General features: G+C 39.5%; 1 protein-coding gene across 2 annotated transcripts in view; it reads right to left on the bottom strand.

Moving 5' to 3' along the window:
• The window catches only part of LOC111864198 (hemicentin-1), a gene marked incomplete at its 5' end in the record, with an annotated part of 147,354 nt that overhangs the window by 81,622 nt on the left and 42,588 nt on the right, over nucleotides 1-23,144 (bottom strand). For both annotated transcript variants that reach the window (XM_033751343.1, XM_023851272.2), the window contains 5 exon segments: nucleotides 5,226-5,528; nucleotides 6,769-6,911; nucleotides 12,430-12,568; nucleotides 17,471-17,651; nucleotides 21,861-22,145. In XM_033751343.1, coding sequence (XP_033607234.1) covers nucleotides 5,226-5,528; nucleotides 6,769-6,911; nucleotides 12,430-12,568; nucleotides 17,471-17,651; nucleotides 21,861-22,145 — 1,051 coding nt within the window.

The raw sequence follows: 23,144 nt of genomic DNA on the forward strand, positions 1-23,144 counted from the left end.
ACTGTCATCGAAGCTTGGGCTGTGTGGGCTGTGGCGCCATCCTATTGGAACCAGACATTTCCCAGATGCATTTCTTCAAGAGCTGGTTCAAAAAAGTTCTTAATCATGTCCACATACTGCTGTGAATTGACAATAACTGCATGATGGTCTTCTTCAAAAAAATAAGGGCCAACAACTCCAACTCTCGACAACGTACACCATACTGTCACCTTATCACTGTGAAGTGGCCTCTCATGGAGCTCTCTGGGATTGCTACCACTCCAATAGGACATATTCTGCTTGTTGACATACCCAGATAGGTGAAAATGTGCCTCATCAATAAAGAGAACAAGTGCGTCCGGGGGTAAAGTTTCCAATAACGTTTCACACGCCATTATTCGGTTCTGGAAATCATGTGGTGACAGTTCTTGCACAACAACCATCTTATAGGAATGGAAATGAAGATGTTCGTGAAGAATTTGGCACATTGAACGATTGGATATGTCTAAGGCAACTGCATGTTTGCGAGCGTAGAGTCTTGGAGATCTCAAAATCGACTGTTGAACTGCCTCCACATTTTCTGGCGTTGTAACAGTCCATTATCGTCCTGATGATTTTTTAACCACACTCCCAGTTTTCCTAAAGTTCTCTACCCACAAAACAATCGATTACAGGTCAGGAACTGGACCTCTGGGCTTAATTCCGAAGTGAGTACGAAACGCATGCTGCACCGCCACGTAGTAATGGTTGTTCGAAAAACAGGCTTCGACAGCAAACGCACGCTGCTCACTCGTCCACCTCATGTATCCTACTGAGGGGTATTAAACAGAAACTTCCGTGACTGCTGCGTTTGCTGAGCCTATCCCCACTTTTCTGCGACCTCCCCTCCCTTCACAATACGTCTTCACAAAAGGGAAGTTTCTGCGTCCCACCCTGTCATACAACTATAAAACAACCCCACAAACAGAGCCTTCAATGGAAAGCTAAGAGGTACAGATAGTAAAGAAATTTCTGTCCTGTTAAGGAACCCAGAGGTTTATTACCAGTCTTCAGCTGCTAGTCAAAATAATTAATAAGTGGAATTAATGTAAGCTGTTCAATTAGCATGCATGGGAAAAAATAAATGAATACAAACTCATGTTTCAGGTTTAAGATCAATATGGTAAATGGATAACTGGATTCACTCATATTTGACCATGGATAAGAAATACTGTGATACTATCAACAGCAGCTGAGCACAGAGAGGTGGTAGTTCACACCATCTGGCCTACAGCATGCCTCTTGTTTGATCAAAATACTGAGACTTCCCTGCTTCCAAACTGTTCAAGATACTGCACAGGCAATGATGAAGGCTACAGTCACTTGACCACTCATGAAAACCTTTTGCAGTGTCATGCCTATAAAGCTGTAAAGCTCTTGCATGAATCAAGTTCAGTTCAGTGCAGTGCAGTGCAGTGCAGAATTTGGTTGAGTGAGAGCCTTGGAGAAACAGAAATGAAGCAGTGAGACGTGTATCAGTCAGTGTTCAGTGCGAAAGTGCAGTCTGTTCATAAGTCACTTAGTATTAGAGAAATAAGTCAGTTTTCTTATCAGTTCAGTGCAGTGCAGTGCAGAATCTGGTTGAGTGAGCCTTGGAGAAACAGAAGTGAAGCAGTGAGATGGGATTAGTCAGTGTTCAGTGTGAAAGTGCAGTCTGTTCATAAGTCACTTAGTATTAGAGAAGTAAGCCAGTCTTCTTATCAGTTCAGTGTTAAGATGGGAGAGGAAAAGAGGAGGAGAATACATGCAGTGAGCCATTTCATTGTGTAACCATAAATGCAAAGGACTACAATGTTTTGTTCACGTGTGTCTGTACTTGTCACTACATCAAAGCAGAGGCAATACCTCACACCCCACTCCAACCAGAGGGACCTGAACCCTTTCGCAGTTCCGAGATGGTAAAGTTTATGACAGGTCATAATCCCCGGACTAAACCCAAACCAGCCCAACACTCTCCCTACTTTTAGAAAGAGCCATATGTTCTATTCAAAGAGAAATCTGTCCAAAAGACGTTGGAAAGAACTTTAGTCACGTAGAGAGATGGCCCTCTAACCGGTCATAACTCTCCAAATGTTAAAACCTGCTTTTAGAAAGGAGCGGCGAATTGTTTCATTAGTAGAGGAAAGGGACCAATTTTCAACACCTGATTCATCACGGACCTACCCTTAGGAGACCGTTAGATTGAACCCTCTCAATCCACCCCGGGTCAGAAAAACTGTGAAAGCGTGTGAACCACAACTTTCGCCGCGAAACAGCTGACCATTGGAGGAATGAGAAACTCTATCGAACCCCTCCCCCTCTAAATCCAGCCAACCCGGAGATTTGGAGGATGGCAACGAGGCGTTCCTCAAATTTTGGGAGTATCTCTGAATCTGCAAAAACAGAGAGTTCTTTTAAGAAGTCTCGCAAGAACAGTTAAACTCGCCGGATGCAGAGCTAGCCCTCTCCATCGTCTGTTAAGTGAAAGTAGTGTTCGAACAACGGGTGGAGATCATAGTAAAGTAACGCACTGAGATGTATCTCAGTGGCGCTCAGATTAAAAATCAATAAAGTTAAGTGGTGCCAAGTGTTGTGTGTCCAGTGTGTTCTTTTCTCCTCGTCGGAGTAAGGCCCTAAACGACCTGAGCCAGAGTCTCACGCCAACCACGACTAGCCCGATCACCATCAGCTTCCACCCCGTCCACCTTTTCCCTTCACTTCGCAGCTGTATCCACAGTTGCTGGTGCCCACAGAACATCCAGGCCAAGTCCCGGACCTGATACCCCTTTCCATAGTGAAGAGAAGTGGTCGAGTTGGAGAAGCGGTGGAGCCAGGTAAAGCCGACCTAGTTGCAAGCTCCACAACCAATGATGGCAGTGGCAAGAACGACAAGAGGAAGGAAGAAAGGTAAAGAGTAGCGACCAACCGGTGTGGCTTGAGGCTTTGCTGGGGGGGACGGTAAGAATTGTGATTAAGTAATGATTAGACAGAGAACTGACTGTAAGAGTTCAAATGATCAAGGGTGGTGGGAATAAAACTGTTGCACATTAAATGAAAAAATTAAAATATTAAAGCTGTCCCTGTGCTTAACTAATTAAGCACTATGCCATGAAGACGTATGGGGGAACGGATGTATAGATCCAGGTATTGACCTTAGCAGTAATTGGAGGTGAGTGATAAGCTTCATGACCCGGCCGCTTTACCCTTGGAAAAAGTGACCCTGGTACCCATTGGACAGGAGGCTGCGTGGGCCCCAGAGCCAGCCTGGACAACATGGAGAAAAGAAATTTCTTTCTCCTGCTGGGACTCGAACTCCAACACATCAATCATTCAGACCTTTGCCAGTTGCTGTACTGACTGCACTATCCTGGCTCCATAACTGCTGCACATATCAATAAATATTATAATATTCTTCAAAATTCTTTACCAGGTCTAGAAATCATTGAATTCAACTACTTTCTTTCATCAGTTTTGTGATATTAACTTGTATTTATTGTTACTTTCTGAAACTCATATCAACTGTTAATGGTATACGGCATTGACCAAGAAGTGTGAGAATGAGTTTCTCACAGTAGTGAATATAATGATTACTATGTGACACAGTGCAATTTATAATGTTTTGACAGGTTTCATCACTCATGTAAATATGCTCCTCCAAAAGGCCAGTAACGATCTACCAGATCAAGTGATGTCACTTCTCTGAAGGCAATAAGATGCGGTGGACTAAATATCTATAACTGGATTTGAAGAAATAAAAGAGGAAATAATACTGATCTAATTTAAGCTACAAGAGATCCCTGAAAAGGAAAAAACATAATTTGTTAGAGAAGACTTATACTGTTATGACATTATATACTAATCTAGGCAAGGTAAAGTTGTCCTTGTGCTTAATTAGTTAAACATTATGCCATGAAGACATATGGGGGAGTGGAGGTATAGCTCCATTTTTCTTGAAGAAAGCAGTCTTCTGGGATTTGGCACCGTGTATATGTGGTGTTAACTGACGTTTCGGAGGAACGTATCGCCTCCATCTTCAGGGTAGAAGGAAAAATATAAGAAGTCCACAGGCTTTTACTGGTTCTCACGGTCTCTTCGGCTGTGGATTTCTTGTATTTTTCCTTCTACCCTGAAGATGGAGGCGATACGTTCCTCCGAAACGTCGGTTAACACATGTACATGGTGCCAAATCCCAGAAGACTGCTTTCTTCATAGTCACCGCCGTGAAAGCCTCAAATCCATTTTTCTTGACCACAGACTAGATGGAGGTGAGTGGTCAGCTTCACGCCTGTGTCACTTTACCCGCCCAAGGAAAGACCACTGATATTCATCAGATAGGAGACTGGGTGGGCCCCACAGACCATCTGGACACTGTGGAGAAGAGATGAATCTTGCACTGCCAGGAATCAAATACAGCCTATCATTATACCGACTCCTACACTATTCTAGGCACATGCTTATGTTATTTTTCAAAACAATCATCTTGCCTATTTAGGCATATGCCCCATTATTGGACACCATTATCCATTTACTGTATTTGTAGCAAACCCTGACAGGCAACACCCTTCAAGTTAAACCTCTGTACCTGGGTTGAAGTGCCTGCCAGAAAGGTGCTGTTTTAATGGCCCAAACAGAGCTGCTACTGAGGTTAAGCCCAGACTCCTACTGCATCTCACTGGGAATAATTTCCTAAGAGGCAAGCTGATTCTACTGAAAAAATAGTACAAATATATGTGCTTTGATTATCATGTAGTATCATAATGGTACTGTGACATGACAGCTGAATGCCAGAATTACGGAACGAACAGATGTGCTCATTGCTATGCAACAGTGCAGTGATTCTGTGCCGAGGTTATATAACGAAAACTAAGAGGAGAAGTCAAGGAGTTGACAGTCAGTTGGAGGTTAGCAGTCTTAAGATGCACTGTTAGCAGCCACTACCTAGCAATGACCAGAGAACAAACAATAGCCTTTATAAGTGCTGTAGTTATAGTGATCTATAGAGTGGCAGGAAGGATGTTATAGACATCTGTAGTTATAAGAGTTCGATATATCTGATTATCAATCCAAACCCCATTTCTAGTCACTAACACAAATAACTGCATTATCATACTTTTCAGACCTCCTTCTTACCATTCTGGCATTTGCTTGAAAGGACTGAGGAAAGGGACAGCTGGTTCATTAGTTAAGTAATAATCACTGCATGACATGTTCAGCACAATGTTACTTACCTATCACCTTCAAGCGGTAATTTTTCTCTGCAACTCCAGCTACATTAGAAGCCAGACAAGTGTACTTCCCAGCATCTGTAATTTTGACTTGCTGTAAAGAAACTGTGTGTTCCTGTACTGAGCTTCTATCACTGATAGAGTTGCTGATCATGTAATTTATTCCTTTCTCTATAATGCGGCCATTGTGCAGCCACTTTATATCTGGCTTGGGGTTTCCTCTGGTTGTACATACAAAAGAAACACCACCACCCACTCTCACTTTCAGATCTTCAATGAACTGTTGCTGATGAATAACAGGAGGTTCTGTAAACACGATCAGAATCTGTGTATGAAGTAATAACGGTTCTGTTTTTCAGCAGATGTGCTACATACAAAATTCAAGATTAAAATACCCATACAGAATAACATATTTAATGTTGTTGGATTTGATGATTTTGTAACAGTTGCTTGAACAGTACTATCTTCTGGGCTGCAATGCTGTGGAGGCCAGTAGGTCACTGCCATTTTTGAAGAATGTACTGCCTCCATCTTCAGGATTTGGAAAAGCCAAACAAGCATATTACTGTTTGCTTGCTTGGCCTACTCTTCAACACTGAAGATGGAAAGAGTGCATTCCTCTAACAGACAGAAGTAGTTCTGCAAGACTACTTGGCATAAACAGCATGCTTGTATTTTCTAACTTGTTTTAGTAAACCTGATATGAAGATGAGTCAGTAAATAGGTCACAAATGGATATAAAACACAAAATATGACATTCAAACCTGCAAAAATAAAACATTTATTCTTTAACATATCCTCCACCAACATTTGTCCCATCACTTTGCCAGTGCGTCAAAACCCACAACATAGAAATCTTTTGACTGTTGTCTCAGCCACTTCTGCACCTTTGTTTCAACATCTTTATTATCAGCGAAACATTTGCCAATTGGTTGTGAACCACTTTACCTATGAGCCAATTGTCTAGAAAATGTGGGAACCTCAAGATCTCACAACCCTATGGGCCTCCACGTCCTGTTACAGGGATACATTTACTTTTTTTTTAATTTAATGGATTTTAATAGCTCATGGTAGAGTACATAAAGAAAGAAACCACTAGGCAAACTTAGATGTATGTGGGATGATAATATTAAAATGGATCACAGAAATAGGATGGGGTGGTATGGACTGGATTCATGTGATTCAGCATGGGGACCAGTGGAGGGCTTTTGTGAACATGGTGAAGAACTTTTAGGTTCCACATAATGTTGGGAATTCTTGAGTAGCTCAGTGATGGAGGCTTTCCAAGAAGGACTCAGTTCCATGAAGTCAGCCAGTCAGTCAGTTATGGAAGAGTAAAGAGAGGACTTCCATTAAGATGGTAATTTTCTAAGAGAGGGATGTTAGTTATGAATATTGTGTTCTTGGAACTTCCAGTCACTTGACATGATTCCACTCAAAGAACTTATAAACCAAAGTAGAGCAAATTAATTTGGAATCTGCAGCTGATCACATTATATTAAATACATTCATTATATGCATGTTATGATTACTAGTGCTTACTTACCAAATACAGTCAGGTTAAAACGTTTTGCCTTCGATGCTGCTTCATTTGAACCTGTGCAGATGTATATTCCTCCATCACGTGGTTGCACTTTTGAAATCTCAAGAATTCTTTGATCTTTTGACAGGATAATGTTGGTTGCTGTACTGTAACATATACATTTCTTGTTAATCTATAATAAAATAAATCCTTTTATCCTATCTGCTGTGTTGTTATATGACTGAAAGGAGACCACACATTTAAATGCATAATGTCATTAATATCTCCCACTGTTTTCTCACTAAACCTGGAACACAGAAATAATGAACACATGGTGTGATAAGATGGTCATCTGTTCTCCCACACTGCTTACATTGAATATCCCCTCCACCAACATAAATAATAAACCAGGAATGTAAAGACAGGTGGCACAATAGCCATATTACTTGTGACAGTTGAAGTTGGGGAAGGCACAGAGAGGAAAGGCAGCTGCTAGACAGAGAGGATGGGGGAGAGTCTGTGTTCATTCTTTCACTGACCTGACTTTGGGCAACCACATATAATTTAATGAAGGTATCTGTTGAGCTTTTGAGATCGAATCAAGAAAAATCTTAGTAGCCATCAAAAAGATATTTTTTTTATAGTTTTGAACTTCAAGGATTTTTGGAAAATTGGTTCTGCTTCATTAAGCAGCACATAAACAGTCTGATACATCAGAATTCTCATGCTTGGCAATGATAACATGAATCAACTGACTCTCTCACTTTCTTTCCTTCTTTATGTCCATCATGAAAAGATACATGGGTTTAGAATTCATTTCTTTTAAATACCGTAACATACAGACCCATTGCTAGGCAACGACTCAGTAAACACATTACCACGCAAGTGTACATGTGCCATAATAGGACGTCCATTGCTAGGCAATGGATCAGAAACAAGCCTTCTCAAAAATAGAGGCTGTTTTCTGCATGGTCCATGCTGAGGGGTTATAAAGGGACAAAGAAGTTTATTTGAGTTAGTTGTTGAGAAGAGGAAAAGGAACCAGGGATGCAAATGGGATGATGAGAATTATAGCAGAACGAACTTTGGAGATAGATGAAGAACTGTGTGTTTGCTTCATAGACTGGCAGAAGGCATTTGACCGTGTAAACTTGACCAAATTAATGCAGATCCTAAAGGAAACATGTATCGATTGGCGTGAAGGAAGATTGATTAGCAAATTGTATATGGATCAGAAAGTTAGAGTATGACTGGACAGAGGGGAGACAAGAAGTGTGCAGATTGGAAGAGGAGTTCGACAAGGATGCTGTTTATCACCAATTCTGCTCAACTTGCACAGCGAATGCCTTACCAAGGAAGCTCTGGATGGGCTTGAAGACTTCAAATTAGGAGGGCAAATTATTCAAACTGTGAAATATGCAGATGACCTTGTGTTAATGGCTAAGGAAGAATCTGTGCTACAGGGCATGATTGATAGACTTGTGGGGCTCTTAATGTAGTTTTGTCATTACTCCGATGACAACCCACTTCTTCGGAACAGTTTGTTGGTCCTGAAAAGGACCGTGGTTGCTGAGATGCTTGACCGGTGAGGTAGAGCGGCGTGTGCCGGTAGGGAGAGAGGCTAGTTGCGGTGAGTGGACTGGCCGCAGTGCGGCCGTGGCTGGAGGTTGCTTGGTTGCCGTGCAGCAGGTGAGTTTGAGGTTGCTTGATCGCAGCGTGGCGGCTGCTGGTGAAAGGCTAGTCATTGAGCGCGGTCGCTGGAGCGGAGAGGCGGTAGCTACGCCAGTTGCCCAGTGTGTTGGGTATGACTACCGGCGAGTCCGTGCGGCCTAGTTGCCCAGTGTGTTGGGTATGACTACTGGCGAGTCCGTGCGGCCTAGTTGCCCAGTGAGTCGGGTGCGACTGGCAGACAGCCGTGGCAGTCATGCCTGGCGCAGCGAAGCGCCGATGCATCCGTAGACCGAGCGCTGGCGACGAAGCCTGCTGGCTGATGTTGCTTGGTGTGGCTAGCTCGTAGACTGATGATCAACTGCGTGACTCGGCATTGGAGCTGCCCCTTTTTATACACTGCTCGGTGGGTGGAGCGAAACTTGAAATTGAGGAGGAAGAATTGATTGGCTAGTGCGCGTAATGGTGTAGATGTGGGTTAGCAGCCAGCGCAGTATAAATGCGAACGTTTGAAGCAATCTGATTGGTTAGCGCGCGTGATGGTGAAAAGTGATGTGAAGAGCGAGCATTGCAGAAATGCGTGATAATGTGAGATGTTCCCACAGACTAATTGAAATTTGAAGGTGCTATGGCATGAAAATGAATGTGGAAAAACAAAAGTAATGAAAATTTCGAGACAACCAACCCCAGTCACAATAAAGATAGACCAAAAACAACTGGAGAATGTGAAATGTTTTAAATATTTGGGTAGCTTGTTAACAGATGATGGAAGGTGTACTAGTGAAATTAAATCCAGGATTGCCATGGCAAAAGCTGCATTTAGCAAGAAGAAGAATCTTTTTACCAGCAAATTGGACTTAAATTTGAGGAAGAAACTAGTGAAATGCTACATTTGGAGCATAGCTCTGTATGGGGCTGAAACATGGACACTTAGAGCAGTAGATCAGAAACATCTGGAAAGTTTTGAAATGTGGTGTTGGAGAAGGATGGAGAAGATCAGTTGGACCGATTATGTGAGAAATGAAGAAGTGTTAATTAGAGTCAGTGAGCAGAGGAATATCCTACACGAAATAAGAAAACGGAAGGCTAATTGGAGTGGTCATATTTTACGCGGAAACTGCCTTCTGAAAGAAGTTATTGAAGGAAAGATAGAGGGGCGGATAGAAGTGACAAGAAGACGAGGAAGAAGACGTAATAAGATGCTGGATGACCTTGGGGACAGAAAAGGATACTGTCATTTGAAGGAGAAAGCTCTAGATTGCATTAAGTGGAGGAATTGTTTTGGAAGAGACTGTGGACCTGTCGTCTGACAGATTACTGATGATGATGATGATGTTGAGAAATCAGCTGAGTTCTGGAGATGGCAATCGAAGGAGACTAAGAAGAAATGGCAAGAAATGAATTAGACTATGCAAAGATGACTTCAAGTGTCATTTGAAGTTACAATGAGATGGTTAAAATCCATTTCCAGGTTACGATTAGTGAAGAATGAGAATCCTAGTGCATATGTAATGGTTAACCATAAAGTTTGTACATTAGCGATAGCACTGCATTACCTGTAGTCCTGAGTTATGAATGTATAAGGTGCAACAAATCCAATCATTCAATCTAAAACCCATCTTATAAGTCATGCATAAACTCCACCAACATGTGACAATAAAATGATTTGTACAAATTGGCTAGAATTATGAATTGTGATTAAGCTGAAAAAACAATCATCCAGAAGGGAATGTTCTCATTTTCATATAAAATCTCAAAATACTCGTATTTTCAAATTTTTGTTCCAGCTTTGTCTCAAACTGAAATGTTTTCTCACATATTCAGTATGCTAATATGTACAAGCTTTATCACAATGAACTGTCACAATACATGTAGTGCCATGGTTGTAAAATATGAAGTTATATGATACCACATCCTTTTTTCTTTAGGACCTGAATTTGAGAGAGCTAAGTTTTTCTTTTATTGCTAGTGGGGTGGAACCAAGTCCCTTGTACTGTGGCCATTTCTGGCCTATTGTACCAGCTCCAGATGATAGTGAGGGTGATTGTGGAGCAATCAGTGGAATAAATATTAGCAGTGGAAACTGAAGTACTCAGAAATAACCTGCCCCAGCACCAATTTGACCACCACAAATCCCACTTGACTGGACCTGGGATCGAACCCGGGCCACCGTGGTGGGAAGCCAGCAACTAACCACTTGAGCTATGGCATGGCCTTGAGAGCTATGTTGGTGGTAGCACAGTTACTGGTAGGGATTTCCATGCTGGACAGGTCAAAGGTGATGATCCAGACAAACAAGGATAACCTGGTCCTCCAGGTTGAGGGTTAAGCTTAGGGTCGGAAGCCCCAAACTGTAAAAAAAACCTTAACTATAGAGAAGCTTTTAATGACTGGAGGCATATGGAATGGAACCATAAAAGAGGCCAAAATTCATCGTGAACTGTAGTGCACACATGATAACAACAACAACAACAACAATAATTTGTAATTGTTACTATTCATGTAAAAGAAGAAATTTTTTCTGAAGGACTGCAGAAACACAGCGACTGCAGCATGTGTTAATACCAAAATCTGTTGATGTTTGGATTAATTCAACAGATAGTATTGAAGTACAGATTGCATGATTATAAGATAGTTTTTATCTTATTTATTTATTGTATTCTATTTTTATTTAACTTAAATAGTTTAAAATGACTGCTGGAAACCGATGGCATGCAACCTGGGAGGTTATTATTACTATTTCAGAGAAACCTACTGCCTCCATCTCCAGTACAGAAGACAAATGTTTGTACCTCTCCACCAGACTGAATTTCATCACAAAGCAAGAGAAAATTCATTCATTCATTCTATTATCATTCAACAATCCATACATATAGGTATTACAACCATTTGATTAGGGAAACTGTCAGTTTTACATCTAATTCTCATGCATATCTTTACAGTATACACTGTACCACCCTAATATAAGGGGTTTGTCATCTGAATAATATTATCTAGATCTAGTTACCATTAATTTCATTGTCTTTACACAAATACAACAAATTAATCAGCTACATATTACATTTACACACTTGATGAATCAAAAGACATAAGTTCATCTACAGAATAAAATGAATGTTTCAGCAAAAAAGATTTTAATTCCTTTTTAAATGAGTTAAAATTTTCCCTTTGTTTTATTTGATTGGGGACCTTATTATACAAACTAATTCCCATATTTATCACACTCCTCTTAAAAAGAGCTGTATTACAGTGCTGCACATGAAAATTTAATTTTCCTCGTGTTATAATTATGAATGTCTCAATTTATTGCCATAAAAGCCTTGTATTTTTTGATAAAGCATGTCACCTCCAATATATACAGAGAAGGCAATGTTAAAACATTGTAATCTTTAAAAATTTGTCTACATGATGTGCCACTACTTATACCACTAATCACTTGAAGAACCCACTTTTGCAATTTAAAAATGCTTTTACTTACCCCATCCCCACCCCACAATAAGATACCATTTCTCACACATGACTCAAAATTCGAAAAATAAATAATTTTTATCATATATGGACCCATTATTTCTTTTAATCACAAAGCAAGAGAAAATAATCCTTTGAGACATCACTGTCATAGTCTAAACTCTCATACACACATATTTACTGGTTTCTGTTTTAATAATTGAAGTGTCAACATCTGCAGAAAATCATTATAGAGTATTTTAATGTAGCAAGAAAGATGGCTTCCTTGCCCTGGTGGTTTCATCTTCATTTGTGTTGGATCTGAACTATACAGCATCACAACACAAAAGACTCTACTCTGCATCTTCATTTAGTTTTTCCTGGATATTATAGAGAAAGCATGTGATAATGAAGCATACAAATATATTAATATAATATTCAAACTTTGGCTGTGATCAAAATCCACAGACTTCAGTAGCTTTGACACAAGCGAACATATACCTGCATTTCTTATTTCCTTATTCTGATTCTGACACACAAAGACACATAAATTTATAATTTTTAACTTACTTAAAATTCAAGTCAAATCCATCTTTTGTCCACCTGATTTGTGGATTAGGTAATCCAGTGATCGGACATTGCAATAAAACAGGTTCGCCTTTCACAGCTTCCTGCATTTCTTCAATGGGACCATCTAAATCTGGAGGTACTGAAATAAATAAGAATACCATACACATATCAGTTACACACACTTTGCATTTTCTTTGGCTAAAAGGTGACTTGAACGAAAATCATGGATCAGAGTAAATACGGTCATCAAGCAATCAGGCATGCCACAGAAGACTTAAACACAAAGTTTCGGGGACCTGCTCTGTCTCCATCATCAGGGTCAATGTTAACAATTTCAGATATGGAATAATGGAACATATTTTCATCAAACAAATTTTTGTACAATAAAATGTTATTAACAGAAATTATATGACAGTATAGAATAAGCACTGTAATATTTGAAAACTAGATTGAGATTAGTGGTCAGCTTCATGCTCTGGCTGACTTACACCCTAAAGGAAAAGAGTCACAACTACCTATTGTATAGGAGGCTGGGTGGCCTCTGAGTTGGTCTGCATGCTGTGGAGTAGGGAAAAATCTCTTGCCCTGTCAGAAATTTAACCCCAGCCATTCACCTGTTAGCCCACTGCTAAACCAATCAAGCCATCCCAGCACCAGATATGAAGTTGTGAATATACTGAATAAGCAGTCACGGATAGATGAAAAGGAGAGGTCATCCAGCTTGGGGGTTAGGTGGGAGCTAACATGTCATCATAAACAAAGAGCCTGTTCCAAAATGTTACACAGGGCTCTGGACTGGATTGCTCTGACTCATGGCAATATTTGTGTTCCATATAACCAACTTCATGGAGCTGAGCCCTCTTTGAGAAGCAGCCTGTTGTACAGCTACACAAGAACTTCCCAACATTTTATGGAACCTGAAGGTTCATTACTGTGTTCACAAGAGCCCTCCACTAGTCCCTGCCCTTAGCCAGATCAATCCAGTCCATACCACCTCAACCTATCTCTCTAAGATCCATTTTAATACTATCTGTCCATCTACATTTCGGTCATTTTAGTGGTCTCTTTCCTTCTGGCTTTCCCACCACTTTCCTATATGCATTCTTCTCCACCCTCATTCAAGCTACATGCCCTGCCCATCTCATCCTCCTGGACTAGATCATTCTAATTATCCTTGGTGGATAGTACAAGCTGTGACACTTTTCATTATGCAGTTTACTGGTTTTAATATAAGGGAGGGGCAGTCCACCCTTATGGATAGAGATACAAAGATAACAGTTTTCAACACCTGTGTTAAATTTGTGCTTTTATATGGCTGTGAGACATTGTTAATTACAAATGAATGAAGAAGGAAAATTCAAACGTTTATTAACAGATGTCTGAGATATATATTAAGAATATGGTGGCCTACAACCATTTCAAATAGAGAGCTCTGGCAGTTATCTGGCCAAACAGATATAAATATGGAGATAAGGAAACGAAAATTTAGATGGATTGGCCTCACGCTGAGGAAGGATGATGAACAGCCATCAAAGGTTGCACTTCAGGGGAATCCTGAAGGAAACAGATGAAGGGGGAGACCCAGAAACAGCAGGAGGAGATACTCTCTGAGAGAAGCTGGAAGAAGTTGGAGTGAGCTGAAGTATTTAGCAGTAGATCAGGATAAACGGGAAAAGGTTGTAGATGGCTTGGGCTCCTGACGGAACTGCATATTATTATTATTATTATTATTATTGACTGAGACGTGGCTAAATGAATTGTGTTTAGATCATAATCTATTTCCTGACAGTTACACGGTTCTATGCTCCTATCGGGTGTCTGCCAATAAGAGTCGTGGCAGTGGAGTTCTTACTGCCCTCTCTTCCAGAATTCGCTCTTTTAAATGTAGGTATGATTTAGAATCCTATAATGGATGTGTTTGTGTTGAAATTCCCACTCTGGACAATCAAAATTTGCTCATTGGAAACCATAATTTTCCTCCTGATACCAAACCTGAAGTCACTGCCAATTATTTTCGCTCTTTAGAAGATAGGCTGGATACCAAAAACTTTCGAGTTGTCATGGTGGGGGATTTCAACACTCCTGGTTTTGACTGGAACCATGGTCTGTCCATTCCTGACTGCCATTATTACTCTAAACTCAGAGGTGATGCGATCTACACCTCTATATGTCTACTTAACCTGCAGCAGTGCATCCATTCTGTTGGCAGCAGCAATTTGCTTCATTTGGTTTTCACAAACTTTAATGACTATAATATTACCTTTCTTGACTCAGGAATAATAAAGCCCAATACTTATCACCCTCCTATGGTTATTGGCATTAGTCTGTCTCTTGTTAACCCTACTCAAAATTGTGAGTATTCATATCATAAATATATAGCTGGTGATTATACCTTATTATACAATATTCTCTCAAATTATGATTGGTCGTGTGTGTATGACACCAGTTCTGTAGACACTGCTGCCGCCAGCCTCAGTGAGGCTGTCCAAGACGCTATGGAGCAAGCAATCCCCCGCTGTTTCATCACCAAGTCTAAATTCCCACACTGGTTTTCCAGTTCTTTACGATACTACATCAGGAAAAATAACTACTTTTACAGGCGCTTCAAGAAGCATAAATCCGCCAGCCTATACGATACTTTTTCCTTCTATCATAAACTAGTCAAAGCTACAATAAAAATCGACAGACTTAGATGGTTGGAGTCTATTAATGTGAACTGTAAGACATAACCCAAGCAACTTTGGAAATACGTGGCGTCCGTTAGGAAAAAAAGGTCTACTTCTATTCAGCTTATAGTTGATGGTACTCATTTGGTAGACCACTATGAAGTTGCCAACGCATTTGCTGATCACTTTCAGTCAATATATAATAGTTCCTCTCCCTTTCATGATCATCATTGGGATGTCTATCTTTATCACCTGTTTCTGATTCCAACATTTTTAAAGCCATTGCAAGTCTGAAACCATCCAAACCTGTCGGTCTTGATAGCATCCTTGCATATGTCATTAAGGGGTGTTCTGATGTACTTGCACCTGTCCTGAAGCATATTTTCAATCTTTGTCTATCCCAACAGTGTTTTCCTGCATTATGGAAGCAAGCAGAAGTTGTTCCTATCTTTAAGAAAGGCAATAGTGCCTCAGTCAATATCTACAGACCTATTTCGATTCTTAACAACTTTTCGAAATTATTTGAATACCATATTTACGCATGTATAGGCCGCACATTTTTTGCCAAAAATTCAAGAAGAAAACTGGGGTGTGGCTTATATTCGAAATATTCGAAATCACACTTCATTTAAAAAAAATTATATTCATATACCTACTCTTTGCAGATGACATTAAAATTTACTGGGCTATTGGCTGTCCTGAAGATTGTAATCTTCTGCAATCTGACGTTGACTGTATACATAGCTGGTGTGCAGTGAACTATATGAAAATCAACGTTAACAAAACCAAAGTTATAACATTCTCCAGGAAAACTAACTATTTGATATATGAATACAAACTTCTTCATTTCACTATAACTCGAATATATTCAGCGAAAGACCTGGGCATGTACTTTGATTCCAAACTTCATTTTCATGATCATGTTAATTTTATATTTTCACATTGTATTAAGATGCTAGGTATAATTCGCAGTATCACCTTTAACTATTCAACCCTTGGATGCATGTTCATATTATACTATACTTTAGTTAGATCCAAGGTTGAATATGCTTCAGCAGAAATGTATGGCTCTCTGTTTTAAACGTTTTTTTCCTCAAGGAGATTACTGTTATGGTTTTGCTTTAGAACAACTGAAATTGCACACCTTGCAAAAGAGGAGATATCATCTTGATGCGCTCTTCCTTATTAAGGTTTATCATGGTTCTATACTTTGCCCTTCTGCTTTGGAAATTGTTGGCCCTTGGGTCCCTGTTCGATATATCCAAGACTTTCCTATGTTCAATGTCTGTTCTGTTAGTAAAAATTGCCCCTCTGCTAGATGCCCTTCTGCTGCTAATGTCTGTAGGGACGTTGACGTCTTTGGACCAAAAACTCTGTTGATGAAACATATCTTATACTGAACTAATTAAACTAATATTATTATCATTATTTTTATTAATTTCATTATTATTATTATTACTGTATGCTGCTCTATTTGGAACTCAAATTCTCACATTGTGGCTTTGTCTGTGTATGTTTGCTTCTGCATCTTTATTCATGCTAACTGTGTAATTAACATAGACTATCATTTTTGTATCTTGCTTTTTTAATTATTTTTGTGTATTTCTCTATTCGTGCTAGCTTTGTAATTGGCCTCTGTACTGTTAAGTCTGCACATAAATAAACATGAATTGAATTGAATTATATGTTTCATTTCTCACTTCTTAATCACATTTAGATTTATGTTAATGAAATTCTTATTATTGCTATTATTATTATTATTATTTGTTTGTTTGTTTACTTTTCTACATTACTGTGTTTCCCCTGTGCTTGCCTGTAATTTGTCTTTGACTTATAATGTGTTTGTCTATAATGTAATTACTTTCATGTACACTGTGCTCTGTCTATAATTGGCCTTGGGGCTGTTGACTCAGCACATAAATAATAAAGAATTGAATTGAATTGAACTGAATTATTATTATTATACATGGGAGGATATTTTTTGAATAGCTGAGCGATTAATGGCTTCTTGCAGAGGGACTCTGCCCCAAGGAGGTAAGTTAGTTATTATCAGGTGCAACTCTGTTCAGACAGTTCCATCCTACAAGAAAATGATTAGGAGCAATAAATGAAAATAACTCAGTATTATGAATTTCTTCTCACCTAGGGTGAGTGAGCAATAGCATTACTGAAGTCTTGCTGACATCGCACCCCCTCCCCTACATACATGCATGTATGCATGTGCGCAAAAGTGGATTTATTGTGATATTATGCCATTCTGTATTCTTTAGAGAGATGTAAAATTCCTTAGTCGTCTAATATTACTGAAAATTAGGTGAAGAACCTGAACAATAGTGATGAAGTTTGTTCCAGACTCTCCTGTTTTCTGAACTTACCTAACACACTGAGGCGAAAATCGCGATCATTGTGGCCAGCTCTATTGGTGGCAGCACACTGATAGTGACCGGCATCATGAGGCCTCACATTGGGAATGGTGAGAGAATGCCTGTCTGGAGACAGCACCACTCCTGGAGCTGTATGTGGAGTAACTGGGAGGTTGTTCTTCCGCCATAACAACTACAACAAAACGGCTGCATAATAATGTACTCTTCCAGTAACTAAAACAGAATCATAAGTTTCTATACCACCTATCCTTGTGTCACATGTTCACACTCCTTGTAATTCACCTATATAATTAACCATATTCGTAAAACCTACATACTTCAACAGTGAAGATGGATTCAACATGTTCCCACCCACAACACTATAGATTTCAATTTTGAAATAACATTACACATGGCACAATAAATGATGACAGCAGTGGTTATGAAGAGTTATATCTTATGGGATATAACACAGTGCAGAAAGTCAACTAGCATTTCAGAAGAAAATGTCACCCCCATCTTCAATGTCAGAGAAAAAAACAAGTAAGAAATCAGAATGGACCAGGCAGTAAGCGGGCCTACAGGCATTACAAACTTGGTAATGGACTTCAAGTTTCAAAGTTTAGAGTCTTAGATGCCAAATATCATTTATAGCTGAAGAGGATATAGAGTAAATATAAGTTTTCATGGTAAATAAATCAATGAAGTCTTCTCTGGCAGTCAGCAGTGTTAAGATGGAATGTATTTGATCCTCAGACAGCTAACTGCTAACTCCATATACAACATGAAAATGAAAATTGTTCGTGAGGTGAAAATTTGTAAACTGAAAACAATATTCCAATTAATTTAAATGTAAAAGTCACCAATTCATTCATGAGTTCCACAAATTCCCCTAATATTCTTAACATATGATTTAATAGTAAATAAATATTAAAATAAGGATATTATTACTCATTTTAGATATTCATTTTTGGTGATAAAACTGTATTATTTCATTCACATTTATATTTTCATAGCCGATGCAATGTAATGATATTTCACTTACATGTATTTGGGAGCCTTGATGGGCACAAATAACAGATATTTAGTGATAAAACAGCTGATTCTGTATGATACCAACAAGGAATGTGGACAAATTGAGATGGTGGGAGATGCATGTGAATGGGTATATGTATTTCTCCACCTTTGCAAAACTTCTTATACATGTAATAAGTTGTTTGTTATGGCAAGAACTAAGTTTGTTAAGTATGAGTAAAAAATATGTGCAAATTAACATGCTATGTAGTAGTCAAATTTAGTGAAGTGAATGTTCACAAAATAAGGGATACATGTATTACCTTATGGGCACAAAATATGAACAGTGATACAGAGGGACCACAATCAGATGCAGTCAAGTTAAATTTCCTGAAGCCTGTTGCAGATCATTCGTCTTGGATAAAAAGAGACCTGAAGATACCACAGAAGAATGGAGGTGTGTAACTTAAATGATCAATGGATCTCACATACAGAATGAATGAAGCAACATCACATCACATCGCAGGCACTGAAATATCATCCCGCAAGTTCTGAACCACTGAATACACATATCCCGAGCAGAAGTGAAGCCCTATAAGGGAGTATAACTAACTTCCTGGAGCTGAACCTTTCTAGAGAAGCTGCCAGTTGTGCAGCTACTCCTGAACTTCCAAACATATTATGGAACCCTAAGGTTCATTATTGCCGGTCACGGTAGCTGAGCGGTCTAAGGCATGCACTGTCTTCGCTCGCTTGGAAGCCGGGATCGTGGGTTCGAATTCCACTCAGGGCATGGATGTTTGTGTGCGTTTTTCTGTGTTTGTCTATAGGTAGAGGCCTTGCGATGAGCTGATCACTCGCCCAAGGAGTCCTACCGTATATGTAAGATCTAGTAAACCGAAGTGAAACGGAGAGTTTCATGGAGGTAGGCCTAGGCCCAAATTGGGGCTGTAGCGCCACAGGAAAAAAAAAAAAAAAAAGAAAAGGTTCATTATTGTGTTCACAACAGCCCTCCACTGGTCCCTATCCTCAGCCATATAAACAAGTATACAAGATAAAATGTTGTAAAATATAGGCCTAAAACATTTTCTTCTTGTGCGTGGAATAAATAAAATTTGTTTCAAATAAGAGAGTACCAATATGTTATTGTCTCTATAATGAAAATTGTAACTATAAATGAGTATTGAAAGTTTCACTCTGAAACCAAATGAGATCAATTGAAAAAGGTTAAGGAATGTAAGGCCTAAACATGGCCTCACATTCTGATGCTGGTGACTCAGATGCTCCTCTAATGTGTCGTCTGAATGTGTTAATCATTTCCCCTCTTCCTTGATCTCCTACAGCTCAACATCATGTGCTCGAACATCCACTTCAGTGTCAACTGAATGGAATACATTGTCAAGTTGGAGTGACTGTAGTGTTGTCTGGAGAACCGACTCATGTTTAAAATATGTTCTGAGGTGTAAAGCAATGTTTGCCAAAATTCTGGAGCAATCTGCTGCCTCCATCTTCATGGCAAACAGAGCAACCAGTTAAGTAAGCAGACTGGAAGAGGCACTACAGTCTTCATAAAGTGAGTAAACTTCTACTGTGCTATGCAGTGTCACATCCCACAGGACAATACTCTTCACAACCACCACCATGGGAACCTTGAATCTTGTATGTCATTTTCACAATATCTGAGAACATGGTGCTGAGGAGAATTCTTGGACCAAAGAAGGATGAAATAATGGGAGGCTGGAGGAAACTGCAACAGTGAGTATCTTCTCAAGTTGTACTCTTCACCAAATATAATAAGATGAGATGGGCAAGCCATGCAGAACCTATGGGGGAGAAGAATGCATACAGGGTTTTGGTGGGAAAGCCAAAAGGAAAGAGACCACTAGGAAGAACTAGACATAGGTGGGAGGATAATATTAAACTGAATATTAGAGAAATAGGATGTGTGGTATGAACTGGATTCATCTGGCTCAGGATAGGGACTTGTAGCAGGCTCTGTGAACATGGGAATGAACCTTCTGGTTCCATAAGATTTTGGGAAAACCTTGAGTAGCTGAGTCACTAGTACCTTCTCAAGAAGTTGGCTCCATGGAGTTAGTTAGTTAATAACATACAGTTTGAGATGAAACATAAGTCACTGAAAGGAGTAAACAAAGTCTCACTACGAGACCAAGGAGTACATAGGCAGAAAAATGTTCAGAAACCGATCCTATAGGAAGAAATAAAGTGGAAAATCAAGAAAGAGATTATATGAAAACATTTTGGAAACAGAATAGAATTAATCCTAGTCCTCAATTAGTGATGATAATGAGAATCAGTGGAGATAATCATCGCTGCTTTAAGTGTAAACATACAACGTAATCCAGCTGTAAGTGAAGGTGCAGCAAGAAACAAAAACCTTACTGCTGGTCTGCAATATCGGCATTCTATATGGCTGATTCTGAAAGTTAACAATGCTGGTTACTACTTCTGATCACTTGATGTTCAATCACTAGGCAGCCACACATGGAAGATTTTCTGACAGTCCTGTACTGTTACAGCCCTAATCTGTGAAGAAAATTTAGTGTATGCACAGATGCCATAGAAGACTGAACCTATTCAAGATTGTTCCAGAAACTTAATTGCACTTTACCCCACTCTTGCTTTCCACAAGAACACCAGCAGGTTAGAACTGTGGTGGTTTCTAACAGTGAAGTTTTTCTTCCTTCTAGATGATTATATTTCCTTTTTTTTTTTAGACAATTAACTTTTAACCAACTAGCAATATTATTAATGTAAGACATGGAACAAAAAATTGCATGTATTTTCTTATGTGCTGGTCACAGTGGTCGCGTGATCTAAGTCATGAACAGTCTTTGGCCGCTCAAACACAGGAATCATGGATTTGAATCCCACTTGAGGTGTGGATGTCTGTGCGTGTTATTCTGTGTTTATGTTGTCCTGCTTGTAGGTAGCAGCCTTGTGACAGGCTGATCCCCCGTCCAAGGAGTCCTACCAGCTGTGTAAAAAGATTAAGGAACTGAAAAAGAGGCCAAGGTCCAACAAAGGGCTGTAGAGCCACAGATAGATAGATAGATAGATAGATAGATCTTATGTGAATATGTAACTTCCTTCTTGACAAGAACACTGCAGGTTAAACTTCTGATTCCAGATTGAGCCTACAGACTTCTTGGTAATTTCCACCCATTAACACAAGATTGTAACTGAAGGGTACTAAATCCCTGGTTTCAATCTCTTGTTCATTGCTACACAGTAGTGGCCTATGATAGTTCTGATCTATTGTAGAATTTAACCATAGACTTCTTCACAATTCTTCAAGCCCACAGACTGAACCATGTACATATGCCTACTAATGGGTTCTTTTGAAGGAGTAGCCTGGTTTACTTACCCTTGGTTTTGGATTTCCTGACACATTGCAGTGAAATCTGACTTCAGTTCCTGCCACAACTGTCCTCTCTTGCATGTAGCTGAATTCCTCAAAATAAGGTGATAACAGCACATCAAGTTTGATTTCAGCATCAGTATACCCAGCAAGATTTGTTGCAACACAGGCATATGTGCCACTATCGGCTGAATGGACTTCCTCTAACTTGAGAGATCTTCCACCATCCAGAAGAGTAAAGTGTACCTGATCAGATCTTTCATTTGTCAACAGGTCTAGAGGTTTCCCATCCTGCAATTAAAGGATACATTTATGTTAGAACATAAGTATAATATTATAATCCGTTCTTTTTCTTACGAAGCTTAATGTTTGCACAGAAGTACAGCAGTCAATCGCAACAGGGGGTTGGGGAGAGCCTTCTGTTGAGGCCCTAAGTTGTTGCTTGTAGTGACGCAATATGTTTCTATCCTAAGCAGTTCAGTGCAGTCCAGTGTTCTCACATTTTATTCTTTAGCCGAAGAAAATATGTAGATTGAAAAACAGGAAATACATGTATGTGTTGCATAGGCAAGGTAGAAAAATTACATGCATTATATGGCAGTGAAACAGAGAATGAAGTTGAAGAACCTGAAGAACTACCTCAACCTCTTCATGATTTCTAAGGTCACCTGGCAATACTTGTCAGCTACTCAAGAATTTCCCAATATTTTATGGAACCCAAAGGTTCATTACTGGGTTCACAAGAGTCTTCAACTGGTCCCTACCCTCAGCCACATCAATCCAATCCGTACCACCCCATCCTATCTAAGATCAATTTTAATATTGTCCACTCACCTATGGCTTAGTCTTCCTGGTGGACTCTTTCATTCTGTCTTTTCCACAAATATTCCATGAGGAACCTTCAAAAAATTTCCCCACTTTTTTCCTTTTTTGCAAATCTATTTTATAGATGAAGAAAGTAGTCTTCTGGGATGTGGCGCCATGCAAATATTGTGTTAACAAACGTTTTGGAGGAGCGTATCGCTTGCATTTTCAGGGTAGAAGAAAATAAGAAATCCGCGAGCGAACCAGTGTTAAACATATTTAAACATTTCAATCCACTCATATAAAGCTATTTGAAAGAAAGCACTGTCCTTATACTCAGCACAATGCACTGATGAATGTTTCCACCTGGTGCAACATTGGCCCACAAAAACATGTCACAGATCATTCCTCCTCCTTAATGAAATTCTTAACTCTCATACTAACTGCAAGGTCAACAGGCTTGCCTTGCCGACTAGTCACATGACA

The sequence above is a fragment of the Cryptotermes secundus genome, unplaced genomic scaffold (genome assembly GCF_002891405.2).
Source record: "Cryptotermes secundus unplaced genomic scaffold, Csec_1.0 scaffold2898, whole genome shotgun sequence".
In the NCBI taxonomy this organism is placed as follows: Eukaryota; Metazoa; Arthropoda; class Insecta; order Blattodea; family Kalotermitidae; genus Cryptotermes; species Cryptotermes secundus.